This window comes from Lissotriton helveticus, chromosome 3_1 (assembly GCF_964261635.1).
Source record: "Lissotriton helveticus chromosome 3_1, aLisHel1.1, whole genome shotgun sequence".
Classification (NCBI taxonomy): domain Eukaryota; kingdom Metazoa; phylum Chordata; class Amphibia; order Caudata; family Salamandridae; genus Lissotriton; species Lissotriton helveticus.
This window is the reverse complement of record NC_136061.1, coordinates 1651938343-1651958667: the sequence shown is the minus strand read 5'-3', so window position 1 is coordinate 1651958667 and position 20325 is coordinate 1651938343. Positions and strand designations below refer to the sequence as shown.

The 20325-nt window shown below is 45.8% G+C and overlaps 1 protein-coding gene across 3 annotated transcripts in view; it reads right to left on the bottom strand.

The window, feature by feature from the left end:
* LOC144823685 (protein mono-ADP-ribosyltransferase PARP14-like) overlaps positions 1-20325 on the bottom strand; it is a 1720771-nt gene that overhangs the window by 281882 nt on the left and 1418564 nt on the right. For all 3 annotated transcript variants that reach the window (XM_078682415.1, XM_078682413.1, XM_078682414.1), the window contains exon 16: positions 8320-8456. In XM_078682415.1, coding sequence (XP_078538541.1) covers positions 8320-8456 — 137 coding nt within the window. The remainder of the gene's footprint in view (positions 1-8319; positions 8457-20325) is intronic.

Below are 20325 nucleotides of genomic sequence, written 5' to 3'. Positions count from 1 at the left end.
AAAGGATTGAAGAACCTTTTTACAATCCTCTTGTTGATGCTCAGAGATGCTGCCAGAAAAGACAACAGCATCTACTGACCCATCATCAGGGTTCTGAGCGAGCAGGTCTGGGAGAGGGTCACTCTCTTCCTCCTGCCCCTCATCTGTGTCAATGAGCAAGCTCCTGTCCTCCCTGTTGACAAATGCTTTGAGCCTGTTCACATGAAGTACTCTGTGAGGGCTCCTGGGAGTTCCCAAGTCTACCAGATAGGTGACTTCTCCCGTTTGCTCAATAATGGTATGGGGTCCAGACCATTTGTCTTGGAGAGCTGCTGGGGCCACTGACTCCAACACCCACACCTTCTGTCCTGGGTGATACACAGTTAGGACAGCCTTTTCGTCAAGCCAAGCTTTTTGGAGTTCTTGGCTGGCCTCCAGGTTTTTAGATGCCTTCTCCATGTACTCTGCCATCCTGGAGCGGAGACCAAGTACGTAGTCCACAATATCCTGTTTAGGCTTTTTGAGAGGTAACTCCCATCCTTCCTTCACAAGACATAGGGGTCCTCTTACAGGATGCCCAAACAGAAGCTCAAAAGGGCTGTAGCCAACCCCCTTCTGTGGGACCTCTCTGTAAGCAAACAGAAGGCAGGGTAAAAGGATGTCCCATCTTCGCCTAAGCTTTTCAGGTAACCCTTTTATCATCCCTTTTAGGGTCTTGTTGAATCTCTCCACAAGCCCATTGCACTGTGGATGATAGGGTGTGGTAAATTTGTAATTTACTCCACACTCCTTCCACATAGCAGTCAAGTATCCTGACATGAAGTTCGCACCTCTGTCAGAGACAACCTCCTTAGGAAACCCCACTCTGGAGAAAACTCCAAGTAGGGCCCTGGCCACAACAGGAGCTGTAGTGGTCCTAAGGGGAATAGCTTCTGGATACCTGGTGGCATGATCCACTACCACCAGTATAAACCTGTGCCCAGATGCTGTTGGGGGGTCCATTTGTCCAACAATGTCTATCCCCACTCTTTCAAAGGGCACCCCCACCACAGGTAGTGGTATAAGGGGGGCCTTTGTGGTGCCACCTGATTTATCACTGGCTTGGCAGGTGACACATGAACGACAAAATTCTTTTGTGTCCTCAGACATATGGGGCCAGTGAAAGTGTGGGAGAAGCCTGTCCCAAGTCTTGTTCTGGCCTAAGTGACCTGCAAGGGGAATTAATTTCATGGGCCAAGGTGAGAAGGAAACCTCTCAGAGACAAGGGGATGACCAGCCTCCTGGTAGCACCAGGCTTGGGGTCTCTTGCCTCAGAGTAAAGGAGTCCATCATCCCAGTACACTTTATGGGTACCCGTGGCATTCCCTGCAGCCTCAGCAGCAGCCTGCTGTCTGAGGGGTTCAAGAGAGGAACAGTCTAACTGTGCCTGCCTCAAGTCTGCCCTGGAAGGTCTCCCTGTCCCAAGAAACTCAACCTGTTCAGGTTCAAGCTCCTCTGCTAGGACAGTTCCTTCTGGGGTCTCTAGGTCAGTGTCCTGTGAGAGCTGATCCTCCACCTGAGGCAGGGGGGAAGGCACTGCCTTAACCCTACTGCTCTTTCTCTTGGAGAGTGTCTGGTCCATTGTTCCAGGATCCAGCACTTGTTCAGCAGGGCATTTCTTGGCCTGTGACCTAGTCACAGCAAGGACATGTGCTGACAAACCTAACATTTCCACATGAGTCCTATACTCCACATCTGACCATAAGGAGGATTCCAAATCATTGCCCAAAAGACAGTCCACTGGGAGGTCTGAACTAACAACAACCCTTTTGAGGCCATTTACCCCTCCCCAGGAGAAATTAACAAGTGCCATACTATGGGAGGTAGTGGCATTGCTAGCATTGGTCACCAGGTAGTCTGAACCTAGTATTACCTGTTCAGGGTCCACAAAGTATGGTGTCACCATAGTGACACTGGCACAAGTGTCCCTGTAGGCCTGAGCCATCTTTCCATTTATCAAAGGCGTTTGCCTGTACTTGCCCAGAGTACTGGGACTTATTGTAGGGGTCATATCCATGTCCCAAGTACAAACAAGAACAGCCTGAGTAGGTGTCCTGACTAAGTCAGAACCCGCCTCAGTTCCCAGGGTTAACCCCACTATAGCCTTGGGAGGATTACTACCACTACTAACTGTACTAGGGGGTGCAGATGCCTTAGGGGCAGTAGTGGTAGGAGCTGGGCCTTTCATGGTGCACTCACTAAACCAGTGAGTATTACTTTTACAGTATTGGCACCATGGTTTCCTCTGACCATTATTCTTCTTCTTTTGGGAATTCTGGGAATTCTGGGACCCACCCTCTTTAGATTGTTGGGGCCCTGTTGAAGACTTCTGGTCATTTTGCTTATTCTCATTACCCTTTTGGTCTGCTTTCTTCTGGCCACCACCCTGGTTCTGGTTCTGCTGCTTGACCCTTGTCCTGACCCATCTGTATGCCTTCTTTCCCAATTCTTGGGGAGAGGTCAGATCTGAGTCAATAAGGTGCTGATGCAACAACTGATTTTGACAATTACTTAAGATTTGTTCTCTCATAATTAGATTATACAATCCTGTGTAATCAGTAACTTTACTTCCCAGTAACCAGCCTTCAAAAGCCTTAGTGGCACAATCAACAAAGTCAGCCCAATCCTGAGACTGAATTTTCTGGGTGTCTCTGAACAGCAACCTGTACTGCTCAGTTGTTAAGCCAAACCCATCAACCAGTGTATTCTTCAGGACTTGGTAATTGTTAGCATCCTCAGCTCTAGTAGTGAGGAGCTTATCTCTACCTTTACCTTTAAAGGAGAGCCACATTATAGCTGCCCACTGACTCTGGGGGATGCACTGGACAGTGCAGGCCCTCTCCAAAGCAGTCATCCATTTGTGGATGTCATCCCCTTGTTTAAAGGGGGGCACTATTTTACTCAGGTGTCTAGTATCAAAACTCCTGTCTTTATCTTTAGGGATAATGCTGTCACCAGTGGGGACTGCCCCACTCAACTGTTGCTCTCTAGCAAAGGCAAGCTTCTCCTTGGCAAGGGCAAGTTCTTCCCTCTGGATCCTCAGATTAGCCTGTTTCATCCTTGCTTCATGTTCTCTCCTCTGAGGGGAAGTCATTCTCCTCTGGGGAGAAGTCATTCTCCTCTGGGAAGAGGCATGAGAGTGCACAGATCTATTGGAGTCCCTAGAATGAGACCTATCTCTTCTAACTCCAAAGTTAGGCCTGCTTAGGGTCAGTACTGGGGGTCCCCCAGATCCTTCCCTATGCAGGTCTAAGTTGGCCCTAGTAAGTCTGCTGACTAGCTCAGGACCTTTGTCGGCCTCATCCCTAGAATGATCCTCTTCATCCTCCTCCTCCTCTACATTCTCTGTTTCAGGGAGGTCTGGATCACCAAGGGTACCCTCTAAGGCTGGCATGCTCCCATCTGTATGAGAAGCCTTTCTAGCATCATATGTCTCTAAGAGACCTAACAGAAAAGGAGTGGTAGGGTTAGAACCCTGTTTCAATTTCCTGGAGGTACACAATTGTCTCATCTCCTGGAAACTGAGAGCTGCATATCTGGAAAGGACCTGTGGAGGGTCACTAACCACTAGGGGAGTCTCTGAAGACTCTCCATGGGTAGACATGCTTTCTAGTGAGGTGTAAGTGATGCACCTACCTACACTATGGGTTTTCCTACTGATCCCTTGCTAAGAGTTTTAGTCAGGGTGTGCTAGGCCCTTTCTACTACAACAGCTGATTCAGTAGAACTCAGAGCTAAGCTTGTTATATGTACCTATGGTACCTTATGTGATCTTTCAAATGATATCTCAAGATTATATGTGGTAAAAACAACAGCAAGCTCAAATCCCACCGCTGCCACAAATGTGAGAAGTTGGCCTGATATATGATGTTCACTAGTTCTAGTGACCACCTTGTATCAGTCCAAACAACCCTTATGGTGATTGGTTGTAAGTCAACCTTATAGACCAGCTATCCTAATGGTAGCATGGACAAAGCAGTCTTAGGCTAAACTCTTTTGGCATGTGAAGCCAGCTGTTTTACCACAATACAACCCCTAGAATACCAGATGAAAGGACACCACACAGGTTGTTATAAAAATAAACAGATATTTATTAATTACCATACACCTCTGAGCTCTTTATGAGATCAGAGGGCTAAGCACATGATAATACTATGAAAGAAATACGAGTTAGCACAATATTTACACGTGTGCCTTAGGGGCACGACAAACCATATACTAGAAACAATGGAATGCGGGGAAATAAAGTACTGTAAGGAGATCCAGAGGCTGGAGGATCGCTGGGACTATGCTACGAACTAGGTAAGTACGGAGCAGGAGGCCCACGGGACTCACGTGCAGAGTGGAAACTCTCACACGGGATGCGTACCAACGTCTATGGATACTACAGTTTACAAAGTTACGGATTCCGGACGAACCCGGCTGGATGGAGAGAAAACAACAGTGGACCTGGACACTAGGATAGTGAACACTGACTTCAGCACCTAGAAGCTTTAGTTACCTAACCCACAGGCTGCGGGTGCATAGGGCTGAAGTGGTGTCGGGATTGCTGCGTTGATCCCGGTGATGCCTGAAACAAGGAGTTGCTGGCAGGCAGCCAGATGGAGGAGTCCGGTCGAACCCGGCTGGATAGAGAGAAAACAACAGTGGACCTGGACACTACAATAGTGAACACTGACTTCAGCACCTAGAAGCTTTAGTTACCTAACCCACAGGCTGCGGGTGCATAGGGCTGAAGTGGTGTCGGGTTTGCTGCGTTGATCCCGGTGATGCCTGAAACAAGGAGTTGCTGGCAGGCAGCCAGATGGAGGAGTCCGGTGGTTCCAAGGATGGAACTAGGAAGGAGAAGTCCTGAAAGGGAAGGGGACAGAGTCTCGGTCACTAGCCAGTGACGGTGCTGGAACCAGGAGGGAACCAGGTGCTGTCGCCGCGTTCAGGTGGAGGAAGGGTCACTTCTCTCTGTAGCTGCGCGGACCAGGAGCTGTTCTTCACGACCAGGCTGGAGGCACGAGCTGTCCCACGTAGTCTGCTGCTGATGTCGGTGTTGGATCGTCGATCTGGTCAACAGGCCTTGGCAAGTGCAAGCCACGCGGTGGAACAAAGATGGCGTCTGGTGCGGACCAGGAGGGTCCGGGGTGCTTCTCTTTCACAAAGAAGCAAGGGCCAGTCTGGGGGACCAGACTAGCAGTGTTGAAATCTTCGGGTCGTCGTCTCAGAGGTCACGAGCCAGCCGGCAAGTGACCAGACAACAGGAAAAGCAGCAACCAGGCAAAAGGGCCCCACGCAGATCTCGTGGAGGCTGGGGGGCTGATCTTTGATGCAGGTGCTGTGTCGGTGTGGGGCTTCTCAGACCCCGGTGCACTCACTCGAGGATCCCTCGGGGGTTGTGCTGGAAGCGCTGTGCAGATTTCTTCAAGATGGCCGTCTCCACGTTGCTTGTCGCACCCACGGGTCCCAGCTATGCTGTGGATGTGGGTAGAGGTCAGAGGGGTCTGGAGGTCCGGGTCTTGTTGAGCTGGGTCGTCGGGTTCCAGGAAGGAAGGACTTGCAGCAAACCGCACAGGAGCTTGATGGTGCCTGCGAAGCAGGATGGTCACTCCCTGACCATAGGGGAGATTCTTCAGTCTTCTGATGGTCAGGAGGTCGAAGGTCAAGAATTTCTTTGTGGAAGTTGTCAAGATTAATCGAACTAGGAATGGGACCAGCTCCTACCTTTATTCAGCTAAAGGGGGCTGCACTACGACTAGGTCCCTCCCCTGGGTGGGACTAGGAAGGGGGGTGGTTACACCCCCTATCCTTTGTCCGGTTTCCCGCTGGGGCTGGAGTGACCCAGCAACTGGTTGGAACCGGTGTATGCACAGGGCACCTTGTGTGCCCCAGGCATGTCTCATTCCTTTCAGCCCTGGCCTACCTAATACACAAAATCCTGTCTGGGGTGGTGCTAGCACCTCCCAAGGCCGGAAACCCTTTGTCTGAGCCTCCCTCGCTGGAAGGACTCCCAGCAGCAGGAGGTCAGACTTGTGTCTGTGGTGGCAGCATCCATTTTGTGATGCTGAGGCTCGAGTTAACTTTAACCGGGGTTCACAGTTACATACATGTCGTGTCCCTCTAGAAGGGTGGAATGCTACCCCCGTCGCCAGAATTGGCGAGGGGGTAGTATTCCAATTCGTATGACACCTTACTCGACATGTTTTGATAATGTTATACCAGAGTTAGCATTTAACCGCGAGGATTATAATGCACTTAAGAGTATATGGTATAGCGTTATCATGGAACAGCTATTAGGACTTGGTTCCGCAAGCTGCAAACGGGCTCAGCTCATGCCAGAGCACCATCTCACATAATTCCAAGCACTCTGCCTTTATGATTGATAAGGCCTTCCATAGGAGTGACTGATAGGAATATATGTGTCCATTTTAGGTTTAGATATAGAGAACTATATCTAATGCAAAGGGTGATTACACCACCTTGCCCCAGCTGTCGTGCAGCCAGTTGTGTCTGTTTAGATGGCCAGCCAGGGGTGGCATAATACATGCTTCAGCCCCTGGGAGGCCCTGGGTACACCTATGCCCTGGATACCCAAGGTATACTGTACAGGGACTGATAAGGTGGCCCAGTACCAATTGGTAAATGCACTTAGGGTACATGGTTGCAAATTTAGAGAGAGAACAGCTAGGCTGTGGGTCTGATTAGCAGGCCCACAGCCAGGGAAAGTCGTAAACCAGTGAAGCAAAAAGCAAAAATCTGGGGTGGCCATAGGATTGCAGACCCCTCTCTCCTACAATGCCTACGGGTAGTCGTGCGCTATACAAGTGCGTAATCATTTCATTTCATTATATTTTGCTATTTGGTTACTGGAACACTCTCACTCGTCTCACATGGTGCTTACACTCACTATAACATTTTAGTTGAACACGTAGTCCTTCTTTTATTACTGACCAAAACGTTATCTAGCGTCCCGTGCACAACACCGTTGTTGGAACACCAGCACCTGCCTCGAGTCACCACAACTTCATCGAAGTAAGTTAACTCACGTTAGCCTTGACTCTGCATGTTTTGGTCACTCCTGTTGCTTTATATCGTCTGCTTGTTAAATTGCTACACTGTATACCGCTGGAAGCTTTCCACTATAACAACACGTGAGGCCACAATCCTCAAGCTCTTACATTGCTCATTACTAATATGCACCCACGTTTACTCACCTGCTTTCAAATAATTGTTTGAATGCTCGTTATTGTTGACACCGCCAGTACTTTTTCACCACTAGAACATGTGAAGCCATAATTTTTGCGCTCTAACAGTGCCCTTAACTATATCGCACCCGTGTCCACTTACAACTTTTATTTATTTAATTAGTTGACACACCTCCGGTTTTTGCATGTTTTTTACTTTCAATAGTCAGTACATACCTTCAGTAAATATGTTTGCATGATTATCTATGGACGCCCGATTTGACCTCACTCATCTGAGAGTTAGAACAATGCAGTGCCTTGTTCAATTTATTTTTGTTACACCTTCTGATGTCACCTCGGTGAAGGTGCAGGTACACCAATGTTGGTTGGTTACTTATGATATCATTGCCCTATTTTTGTATAGATTTTCCCCTGACGAAGGGCAAACACTGCCCGAAATGCATTGGGAGAAGTGGAAATGTATGCCTATATGCATTTAAGTTGGCTCTATGGAGTTGCGATATGATGGATTGAATATCGTCTCATGAACCAAAGAATAAAAAATCTTGGTCAATCTACTTTGAAGATCTTCGTTTATATTTTGGAGTGAATTTCTTAACGAACTCTTGACATCGCATCCAGCGATATTCCTGCTGTGCTCAGGGGGATGTCGCCTTATTTAGGAAACGGTACCTTCCAACATTGTATTTGCCCAGACTGGTTCCAATGTTCTACTCCATTTAAATGTAATGTCATTGTGAAGTTGAAGAACGATTTCTCCATCGATCACACTGCAAACTGCTTCCCCCTTACATTTGCATAACGCATTCTAGGGGCCTTTGAATTTTGCAAGCACCTAACAAAAATATAGAAACTAAATGAATAAAAGATAATGGCAGCACATCCTCAGCAGTTAAAGATTTACATTTGTGTACAGAAGTAAAATATTGAAACAAAGACAATTCTTGGCAACACAAGAGGTAAATAAAAGAACAAAACAAGCAATATAAAGAAATACCTTGCTATCCAAATATTTAGCCTGAAATTTAGACACTTAAAAATACAAGAAAGGCAAAACTGCAAACGATGTCCACTTGACTGACAACATATTAGTATCATAATAATTTACCTTATGTATAGTGTGAGTACAAGTCTTCTTAAACAGGGCTTCTACATCCTTGTATTCCTTTGTTTGTGGTGATAACTGTACCCGATTTACCTTGTTGGCACTCACCGATTCCCAATGTGCAGGAATATCGTTCTCTCCTAGGTACCAAAAAAAAAAAAAACACCAACAAAGCTGATGAACATATACTATAACATTTCCTATTTGTACTCATAAAACCTATGTAAATTCAAGTGAAGTTCACATTTGTCAAACATAAAAATATCCTCTCCATCACATCGTTTTTGGAGAGGGACTACACACATAGTTTGCCATAGCCTTAAGATACTCTTCAATCGATGACTGCCCGACATTTTACTGGGAATAAATGAAATATTAATTCACAGCATTGCCAATTATAGTGAGATTTGAACAAGGACTTCAAGGCAAATGTTCGGACCATTTTCAAACAGGAAACTGGTCTGGTGGGCAAGTCAGTACTGAGCAACAATTCTGTTGCAAAGTAAAAATGGTCATCAGTCGTGTTACTTTAGAAATGTAAATGTCTCAGAGGACACATGTTTTGTGTATATAAAACTTACGTTTGTTAGCGTAAACATAAGCTTGAAACTTGGTTATGCATTGTTCTGATGTCAGAGTAGCTAAACCTGGGCTATGAAATTATTGCTCTGAGGGATAGAGATCCACCACCCTCACCCCACTTAAACCCCGTGGGTTTAAGTAGGGGGGGGGGGGTGGGAGAGTATGACTTGTGCTCTTGGGCTCTCTGACTATCCATCCTGTAAGCTGCATGTCTGCACTGAACCGTGCTGACCTGCATAAGCATGCTGCGCAGACAAGCGAGTCTCGCAGAGCCCCCACATTCAAGGCCACTCACTCAGGGCAGAGAGCAGAGCTTCAGTTAGGTAGTAAGGTTGGTGGGAGAGGGTGGCATGCAGCCAGGTAATCATTTTGTATTGGTTGCGATAGGTTTCAGCTGAAGGTAAGAGGGATGGTTTTCAACTCATCAGTTATTTTATTTTTGGTGGGGGATCAAGGGGAAAATCTTGTAGGGTTGCAGGATACCAGTATTCGTTTGGATGGGAAGGCTAAGGAAAGGGTTTCCCTGAGGGCGGTGAGGTAAGGGTCAGGGTTTCAGGTACGTTCAAGAGCAGTGACATGTGTTCAGCTCCTCTATGACTCTTCTACACCTGTGCTCCTTATTTAATCATTGAGAGAGTATTGTTCCTTTGTGACATGGGTGGCATACACAACATAAAATTGTGCATGATCTGTTGCCAGTAACAGGTTTTTCCACCTTGTGGCTCCAAGTGACATTATAGACAACTCAAACTTTGTTCTCATTGTCCATCAGATGCCTCTTGGTTGAATGCAACACTGTTTTTGCCAGCAAACCAGCCATTATTAAACATATTATATACTATCTTCCTCATAGTCTGCGATGCCTGTTACTATGTTCATACTCAATACTTTTCGTTGACGGAAATCCATACACAACTTTTTTCTTCCCAATTCTTGACGTCTTGCTCGGGCAACATAGATCCCTGCGACACACCTTAAGGATCTCCATGTATCTGGTTACTGCCACATCATTCCACAACAGAACCTGCAATGCAGACTCTGTCATTAGCTTTTTTGCCAGAAATTTGGAGACACATCTCAATTGAAGCTAGGGAATATAACAGGGCTCCAGCAACTATTCCAGGTAGAGTCTGAAAATGAAATTAGAGCACACTGTATGGAAACGACACGGTGTCGCATAAAATTCTTCTCGGCCGCTTGAGGGAGGTGGGAATAAGAGGGACCGCCATGGCTTGGCTAGAAAGCTTTCTTGCGGACCGTCAACAAGGTGTCAAATTAGGCTCCCACAAATCCATCTGTAGGGAGCTCACCAAGGGAGTGCCACAGGGCTCATGTTTAAGCCCCACGTTATTTAACGTGTACGTGGCCCCCTTGGCGGACATTATAAGATCTCACGGGTTCTCCCCAATCTCCTACGCTGATGACACCCAGTTGCTGTATCCCTTCCAAACCCTCACACCGACAGTTATACAATCTTTTCAAAATGGTATGAGAGCCGTGGCAGATTGGATGGCCCAGAACTTCCTCCAATGCAACGTGACCAAAACTGAAGTCATGTTGTTTGGAGGGGCCACCCTGCTATGGTCCCCCGACTGATGGCCACTTGAGCTGGGACCCGTTCCCGTACCAAAACAGATTGTCAAAAACCTGGGAGTGCGCCTAGACCAAGCATTGATATTAAAAGATCATGTCAATCAAGTTACTGGAACTTGTTTCCGAGTAATTGGGCTATTACGACGCATTTTCCCCTTCCTGCCTGACATCCACAGGAAGACGTTGGTACAAGCATTGGTCATCGGTCGGATAGATTACTGCAATGGACTCCTCATCTCTGCCAATCAAGAACAACTGGGCAGACTGCAGGTAGTACAAAACACCGCAGCTAGACTCATCTTGAATGTTTTTCCCCGAACTCCTTCACGCCCACTCCTCTCCCACCTCCACTGGCTCCCGGTGAGACAACGTGTCAACTTTAAAGTATGCTGTATAATGCATAAGTGTATTTATGGGTCTGGCCCTAAATACCTAAGAGACATATTCGTCCCTTACTCACCGGGACGTGTCCTGCGTTCCAGCAGCACTATGTTGCTGCAGGTGTCCAGAGTGACGAGAGCAAGACAGGGAGGACGGGCCCTCTCACTTAAAGGCCCCATGTTATGGAACTCTCTGCCTCCACAGTTGAGACACACCCCTAATCTCCTCTCCTTTAGAAAGAAATTAAAAACATACCTTTTTACACAAGATCAATAATTTCTCCTGTTATCTGTGCAGTTTCATATCTCAGGCTGTTTCCTAATGCCTTACCAGAAGCTACGCGCGGAGATACCCCTTCGGGGCTGATTCAGGCGCGATACAAATTCATAAATAAAATAAATAAATAAATGGCAGACCATTTTAATCAAAACCCAAAACGTCATGAGTAACAGGAATAAGGTGTATAACATTCAGCAGACCCCCCCCCCCCCCCCCATGGTCATTAATATATGAGTTAATCATGACTAAGTGAGGTGACAACTTCTCATTTCGGAAATATGGACAGCCAATAATACATTCTGATGGCAATTCTAGAATAAATGCATATTTGCTTATAACATTGGTTGTATAGTGATTAAGGGCATTCATAAAAAATAAATGTAGATGTATAATAAAAGCAGCTGTTGATATATATCAGTCGTAGAAGGGAGCTTTATATTCAACCAGACTGCTACGTTGTCAAAACACCAACTAAATCGATCATTTCGATCAGGTGCTCAAGGTGTGATCCTAGAACATAAATGGATTGGCGAACAAGCTGGGAGACCCGGAAACTGTTCATCACCTCTGTCTTTTAAAACTGTCCTACTACAAGACATTTGGTCACAGAAGGCTCACAATCTTGAGGGCTACACAAATTGTTCATCCCTGCAATCAAGCAACAGAAGTACGGGCGCAGCATGGCTGGTCTTGCCATTCACGTATCCATCACCAGTGAACTCGAGTCCTGGGTACAAGTCAGCAATTATGCAAAATTTCCAACAGCCAAACAAAGAGAGTTATCATTGCAAAAGTTTATATCCACCCAAATACTAGATCAAGGACAATGGTCTCTGACAAGCTGTTTGACATCACTGTAGGATGAAAGTAGGAGAAGTCTAGCACTGACCTTATGATATCACGCGTCTTCAATATGTGGGCTAATGAGCGCACACATGAAAATGATATCACAGACGCAAAAGATAGCCACTAGATGACTTCGTCTCAAGATCCCCTGGGTGGCACAAAGAAGACAAGAGAGTAAACAAGGCAATTTTGAACACCTTTGCCTATCGGCTTTTAACAGCCCCAGAGTCCTGGACAAACGCCCTGGCCTCTCATATTTAACAAGTTCTGGTGCACCTTTAATTGATTACTCATTGCCAGTCTACCTCTGTTGAACACCATCTCCTCATTTGGCTTTGGAGAACAAATGGATATCAACCATCGACCACAAGAGATAACCCTCAATATTGGTATGGATGATTATGACTGCCCATCAGATCAAAGGATCTAAGGGCACACAATTAATCTCAAATGCATCAAGTGCACCACTGACACCGTCTCAACCTTGGCCTCAGAATCTAAACAACTACTGGCATCAACCCATAATGTCTTGTTGGGTAAGGTTTACTGAAAAATTCACAAGTCAGCATGCTCAGCCGGTCCTAGCCCCAAAAAAGTAATCCAATACCCCAAACTCGACCCACACACAAGGAGGGGGAATAAATCACCTAATAAAGAGGACAACAAGGAGGAATAACGTGCTGAAGATAACCATTAAAAGGTTGCCAAGAGACCCTATAATACTATGCAAACTAAGGAAGGCAAGAATAAATCTAAAGGTGGAGAAAAGGAATAATCAAAGGGAGAGATGGAACTCCTCTTCAGAATTACTGTATGGCATCAGGTCAAAAAACTTCACAAAAATTTGGCAGACTGTAAATGGAGTGGGCAGAAATCTCTCAAATGTGGCCTACTCCAACATCCCAGAAACAATCTGGTACCACTTCCTGCATGACCACTTCAATCTGTCCGGCACAGTCGGACCAGTCCTATGCACAGGAAGATGGCTTGGAGGCTTTCAAATGACATCCTGGTGCTCTATCACAGTACTCTATTTCAGAAAATTTACAAAGAGCAGCAGAGAGGGGGCATATGGCCCAGGTAGAATTCCTCCCTCCATTTAGAAGGCAGATCCAACATTCTGGGCTGCACAATTAACTCAGCTCTTTTCGACCATCTTGCACTTCAACTGTATTCCGCCTTCATGGCGTTGCTCGATACTCGCACTGATCTTCAAGGGCAGAGACAAAGGGGCTCCTGGGAACTATCATTGGGTAGTCCTAATTCACGAGGACGCCAACTATTTTGCAAAGTTACTACTAGAAGAGCTACAGCTTTGACTGATGCCAATAACATCATTCCACCAAGCATACAGGGACCTCTGGGAACATCATGCCACTCTCCCTATGATCTGACCATGCAAAATCCAACAGCCAACAAGTTTACCTGGGCTTTATCGACTACAAGTCTGTATTCGATAGGGTAGACAGGGGGAAGCTTTGGCAGAAACTGGATTTCCTTAACATCCAGGGTAAGGCCCCTGGAATTAATAAATCAAGAAACATGGGTCAGAATAAAAATTGGAGACAGGTCATGCTTGTCCAAGCCAATTAAAACCACGCAAGGTCTTAAGCAGGGCTGCGTCCTTGCACCAACATTATTTAACATGTTGCTATCAGATCTGACTCCCACTCTAAACTCATTCAATTCCCATCTTCCCTTACTGGGGGGTTTTTGCTCTCGAACTTGCAGTACATGGTCATTCTACTGATTAGCAAAGCCAAGATCGGCCTGCAGCACTTTCATGAAGCTAACTTAGCTTTTTCAACTAGGAATGTCCTGACAATCAACAAAAAAGAAAACTAAGATCCTGGTGGTTCAAGGAACTAGATCACAAATACCAACATGGTTTCTGGACCAAGAAAAGTTAGTGCCAATTAAACGTTTTAAGTACCTTGGAGTCCACTTCAATGATAATGGGAGATATAGCGACCAATTAAACTAATTCAGGAAGAAGGGCATAGCCTTGGCCTTCACCCTTAAGTCCCTTTATACAAAACTAAAAGGTCCTACGCTTATGCCAATCATCCAGGTAGCCCAAGCAAAGGTCCTACAGACATTAGGTTATGCAAGCGAGGCTCATTAGGGACGGGATAGCACAATACTGGATACAATGCTTCTCAAGATTTACAGAACTATTTTTAGCTGCCCTCCCATTCATCTACAGCCCAGGTAAGGCTGCAGTTTAGCACTGCTAACCAAACACTGGCATGGAAGGTGGCCTGTACGATATGTTGTCACAAACTCAGGTCAGCGAAAGAAGATTCACTGGGCCATCATCTTTGGTCCAAACTGAAAACAAAGCAAAGCTTCCCAGCAAGGTCTTACTTGTCTCAGGCCTAAGCACACTTGGTCTAATGAGCGCTTGGTATTTTTTTCACTAGCCATCAAGAGTTAAAAAAAAGCAGTCAAAAGTAAGCACACAACAGCTCCCACTACTTGAGGACAAGGCTTGCCTGTCTCGACACAAACATGGCTGGATGACACTCCATACTTATACGCGACAAACAACAGTGCTATCTAAGTAAACTTTATAAAGATCTGAACAAGGTACAGTTCATGAAACTCAGGATGGGGATAATACGTACCTCAATTTACTATCCTGCATGGAAAAGATGTGAGGAACAGGTGAATTATCGGCTATGCGACCAGGGTCAGGAAGATATTATTCATAGACTGTGTGTGTGCTGATTCTTATGGAGGACCGTCAGGAACTGCTACAAAGAAGGTGGAATGCTCGGGGAATAAGGTTTTGAAAGGAGGCAGTGTTGGCCTGCTTTGAACCATCGGACATCAGACTAAACTGTGCACTGGTGACATTTTATACGGTTTTCTCAAAGAGGTAGGAGGCTATGGCTCAGTAGTTGAAGGGAAGGGGTGTGATTAGACAATTATCCGCTCTGATTTTAGTCCAAACCGCCGCTCTTGACCTTTTATGTAAGTACGCAGCTGTTACCTGGTAAATAATTTATATGCCTAGCCCATTGCATGCGGACCTGTTATGATACCTCCTCCAGCGGCCTACCGACCGTGAACTGCGGACAGGGGTTTTATCACCTGTCTTCCCTTACTGAACATCATTCGGAACACTTATAAAGACCTTCCTCTAAATGACTCATCAGGTATACGTAGGTCCACCAGTTGGCTAAAGTCTATAGACGTCTAGACTCTTGCATATGCACCTTCGAACGACAACAGCTTAAGCACCTTTATCATCCTGTGCTTTGATAGTTATCTTATCCTAGAAACATTGCACTTTACCCGCAACACCTGCACTTTCATGGGTTCACTCAGGGCCGGTTTTAGGGCAGTGCGACTGGTGTGTCCGCACTGGGCGCAGACCTGGGAAGGGGGCGCTGACCTCAGGGGGGTGCTGTATTTAGCAATAACTTATGATTGAAGAACACCTGTGACAGAATTCCTTGTGTGTCCAGTTTTCAGGCAGCATTAAAAACGCCAAAATAATTCTTGTAAATAATGAACCTGCTACAGAGAGAGATCAGAGTTTTGTCTAGTGACAGTTTTCACTTGTCATAAAGTAGCGCAGGGGGTTAATATGCCTGCTGTAAAGAACTCTTACCATGCAGATCACAGATCTGTATTTTATGTGACTTATCTGGGTGGATAACTGCTTTTATCACAGATATCCTTTTGTCATAAGATACAACCCTAATATAGAACAGTGACTAACGCACTGTCAACAGATTAAACAATTGATGGTAATGAGGGAATCCAAGGAGGAGGTAATGCGGATTTGTAAAAATGTTTGTCGCATAGGGCGCCACTAGAGCTAAAGCCGGACCTGGTTCACTGATTACAATATCTGCTTACATGAATCCGTAATGCACGGCGGTAGGAAGAATTCACTTCTAAAACTGGCCAAACTTTACTGCCCCCCCCTGCCCCCCGGTAGAGACAACTGGTATTAATAGGTTTAAGGGAAGTTAGTCCCTTTTAAATCTTTCCATAAAACATTTATCTAGATGGGCTCTGACTTTTAAAGGTCAACTGTGATGTCATTATGTGTCTGTTTTATGTATTTCTTGTAATATTTTTTATGCATTTTTTGTCTACTGAATTGCAACGGTTTTTAATAATAAAGCAATAAAGATTACTAACTACCACTACAGTCGAAGAAGGGGAATTAAATACAAATAAACATTCACTATATTGTGAGGCATTCTGTGTGGGAACTAATAAATGGTCATAATAGATGTGAATTGTTGAAAATGACAGCTGCATAACTTAATTCAAGAAAATATCCGAATGTAGTGGTTGATCATTTAAGGCTTGATGAGAAGTATGATACCAGGTGACCTCAAAGCCTCACTCTCCACAAATGAAACACACACATCAGGATTATTAAAAGGAGGATCTCTACGAGAGGCTTCAAGTCAACCTTATGTGACTAAAGGATGATCAAATTAGAGAAAATCCTGAGTGGATTTTTAGGGCAGGCAAGAATAAGAAATACCAACAGCAGTTGTAAAGCTGGTATTCTGTCCAGAATCAGAGGAAAAGATCCTTGAGGAAAGCAGTGAATTGATACCCTGATCTCCCGGTATTCATGACACAGAAGGAAAAATATGTATAGGAAGCGAGCGGCATTGACAGTTAGACAGTTGTGGCAGGGGTACAGAAGGATTAGACAAGGCATCCAGGTCAGATTAACAGCAGGACAAACAAGAGTAAAGCTGAAAGGGAAAGTGGGTGCTTCCAGGTGAACTAAAGCAACAGTGGAGGTTGCCATGTGCCTAGCAGCTGTTAAGTTGTATGGTACATTACTCATTAGTTCATCCAGGTTATCCCCTTCCCAGGATCTCTGTTGTTTTTCTCAGTTTCTAATGCTTCCTACAGTTCCTGCCTGCTGCTGGTCTGTGAAAGCAGCTATAAGTGTGCCCAAGGGGACCCCCTGTAGTCACAGCCTGAGCCCACACCTCTTGCTCGAGTGTTCCTGAGCAGCATGTCTTGCTACGAAATTGCCTGTTAAGCTCAAAGCACTTTCCCTGATGTGCCACCTCCCAACTGTGCTGCTTGGCCCTGTGTCTGTAACCAGGCTTGGAGCAGCGGACAGTTGCACCTGTGGCCAGCACCTTTTCCTGCACAAAGAGGAACATACAGACTGAGGTAAGCGTGAACCAGTCAACGCTTCCTAAAATGACCCTCATTTGTTGAGTGACCCAAGGCCGAGAGACTGAGCGCACAATTCTGCCTGGAAATAGTACATGAAAGATGAGAAGTGGAGCACTGAATTTGTACTTGAGTCCTACAACAGAGTTAACCTAACACTGAATGAGTGAGGGGATGTGGATGAGATTCACAAGTTCGTTATCCTTGCCCATAAGACATTGGGCCTGTAACATGAGTTTTGTAGAATGAGTGCATTACAGTGCTTCACTTTTATAAAAATGAGCACTCGGCTGGAAAATCAAGTTATCATGCTATTGAGTGTTTTTTGAGTTTATTGTTTAAACCTTCTGGTAACCTGTGACTGCTCACCATTGATACCACTGACAGTCAAGTACTCAAAAGGTTCTTTTTTTTAAATTATTTATTTCTTGCATTTTAGAACATTGCACAACATACACAAATTATTCCATCGCAGCTGATATGTCTTATAGCAAGTGCATATGAACAGTCAAACTGACCCCCCCGCCCTCTCACCCCCCCAACAAGGCAAGACATCCCCATTTCACGGCTGAGGCAGTTGTGACAAGTTACATCATCAAAAACCTGACAATAGGTGCACAACTACACATGAATGCGTGGCCTCAGAAGGGACATAGGGTGAGTCAAAAAAGCTAAATGTACAGCCATCTCCCTACGGCTGATGTAAGACCAGCCTCAATAACAGTAAAGGCAGCAAGAAACAATTCTCTTCAGGCAGCAGTCTGCTCATCACCCCCTCCTGCTCGCCTGACTCTTTCCCAACTAAGCATTGCTGATATAGGCCTCAGAAGCCTTTATGGTGACACTACAGGGGAAGAAGTTCATTGTATACCTAAGGTTGTGTGTTGCAATATAGCATATCTGAATTCCAATTGTGGCCCACTGCACTGCGACCCTGCGCTTGGCCAATAACAATCCCATGGCGACCAATTTCCTGCAGCCTGCTTGGATATCCAAGTCGTATCCCACTAGAGCGACTAGAGGGCTGGGCGTTAGGGGATGTCACACAAACTCGCTCAACACCGAAAAAACTTCCTCCCAAAAGGCCAAGATCCTAGGACAGGCCCACGCCACATGGAAGAATCCTGCATCTGGCTTTGCGCATCTGTCGAATTTAGCATTCTCCCTCAGTCCATATCACGCTAGTCTACGGGGAGTATAATACACTATATTAAGATATTGAAAATGGATCAGGAGATGCCTACCATTCAAGGAATCCCGCTTCGTGACCTTGCAACAATACATCCAGCATCTATCATCAATAGGTATGTCCAGGTCACCTTGCCATTCTGTCCTGGCATTGTATGGCTGTGATTTCCGAGGCTTCTGGGCCAGGGAATAGAGAACAGTAATAAGCTTCGCTGGAGATTGAGCTTTAATAATGTAAGTGTTGGGAACTACACCGGTTCCTGCTGATCTTCCCCCAGCTGCTGTCGCCATGCATGTCGAACTTTAAAATATTGGAATTTATCCAATGGCGAGAGTCTCTGCGAGCCCTCAGTGCAGTCCTCTCAGCAGTGGAGAACCCCAACCCGGTAAAAGTTGCACAACATGCGTATGCCTGTGGGTGCCATAGCTTTAAGGACTGCCCGCCCTATACATGTCGGGAGCCATCTATACCAATTTAAAGGCATGACCGGGGAGTACATGAGTGCTCCCGCTTGTAAGTCTAACAATCTGCCCCATGCGTGTACGGTGGAATTTAGGGAATCCATTACCCAGTGTCTACGATCTGTGGGGGTGTAAAGAGTAACTGTGAAAGGGTCAAGGAGCCTGCAGCGTTCCACTCCAGAAACAAATGTGGGAGATCACAAGGGCCATGCATCCATCTGTAAGCATACAAAGCCTGTGCAACCCTGTAATAGAGTTCTAGATCCGGCACCCCCAGCCAGCCAGCCGCGTATGGGAGCGTCAGTGTATCCCATTTGACTCTTGGCTGTTTTGATATTATTTGATATTTATGAGCATTTGTAAAGCACTAACGTTCGCTCCCAGGGGAGCATCATGGCGCTAGGCGAGCTACAGAGAAATACCTGAGAAAGTGGAGTAAAAGTGCGAGAGAACTAAATAGCCGCCAGGACAGAGGAGTCTGGTAATTTATAGACCCATGTCTTGAGAAGTTTTCTAAAGTTGTTCTCATTGTCTATGGCTCTGAGGTTGGCGGGTAGGGTGTTCCAGGCTTTAGCCGCCAGAACATTAAAGGATTTTCCGCCCTTAGTCTTATATTTGAATCTGGGAATTTGAACCAAATTTGTCCCAGAGGATCTCAAGCAACGCGAGGGGTTATAGCGCGTAAATCGGTTAACAAAATAGCGGGGCCCTGTGTTTTGCATGGTTTTGAAGACTGTGAGGAGCAGTTTGAAAAGGATTCGTTTGTGTAGTGGCAACCAGTGGAGCGAATTCAAGGCTGAAGACCCAGATGACCTTCTGGGGAGTTGTAAGACCAGTCTAGCTGCAGCATGTTGGATGCTCTGTAGCTTTCTGAGAGTAGATTTTTTCACTCCGGCCATAAGGCCGTTGCAGTAGTCGAGTCGGGAGAGTATAAGGGCTACCGCGACTGACTTTCTGGCTGCAATTGGGAGGAAATCAAAAAATTTCTTCAGAGATTTTATTAATCCGAAACAGCGACCTGCGGTGATCTCGGCCCAGGCTAACTTAATCAGTAGTTTACAAAGGAACCCATAAAAAGAGCGCAGGAGTATATCGGGATATTGAGGAATAGGAAGAGGAACCTAGGCAGGATAACCATCTTCATTTAGGAGATGCGTAACCATCTTCATTTAGGAGATGCGACCATTCAGAGAGAGAGGTAGCTTGATTCACCTGTTGATGTCGTCCTCTAATTTAGAAACGGCCTTCCCATAGTTCTCCGCTATGACAACAGCTGGGTCGGCAGGTATTTGAACCCCCAAGTAACGTACTGAATCTGTAGCGCATTGCATGAGTTGGGGTAGTCACCGGGGTAAGAGGAAACACCAGCAATTTGGACCAGTTAATGCTAAGTTTCGATATTCTCCCGAATTGAACCACCTTCGCCAGGACTGGATTGAGGTTGTTCACTGGGTCACGAACATACAGTATGATATCATCTGCATAGGCAGAAATTATCAACCGATATCC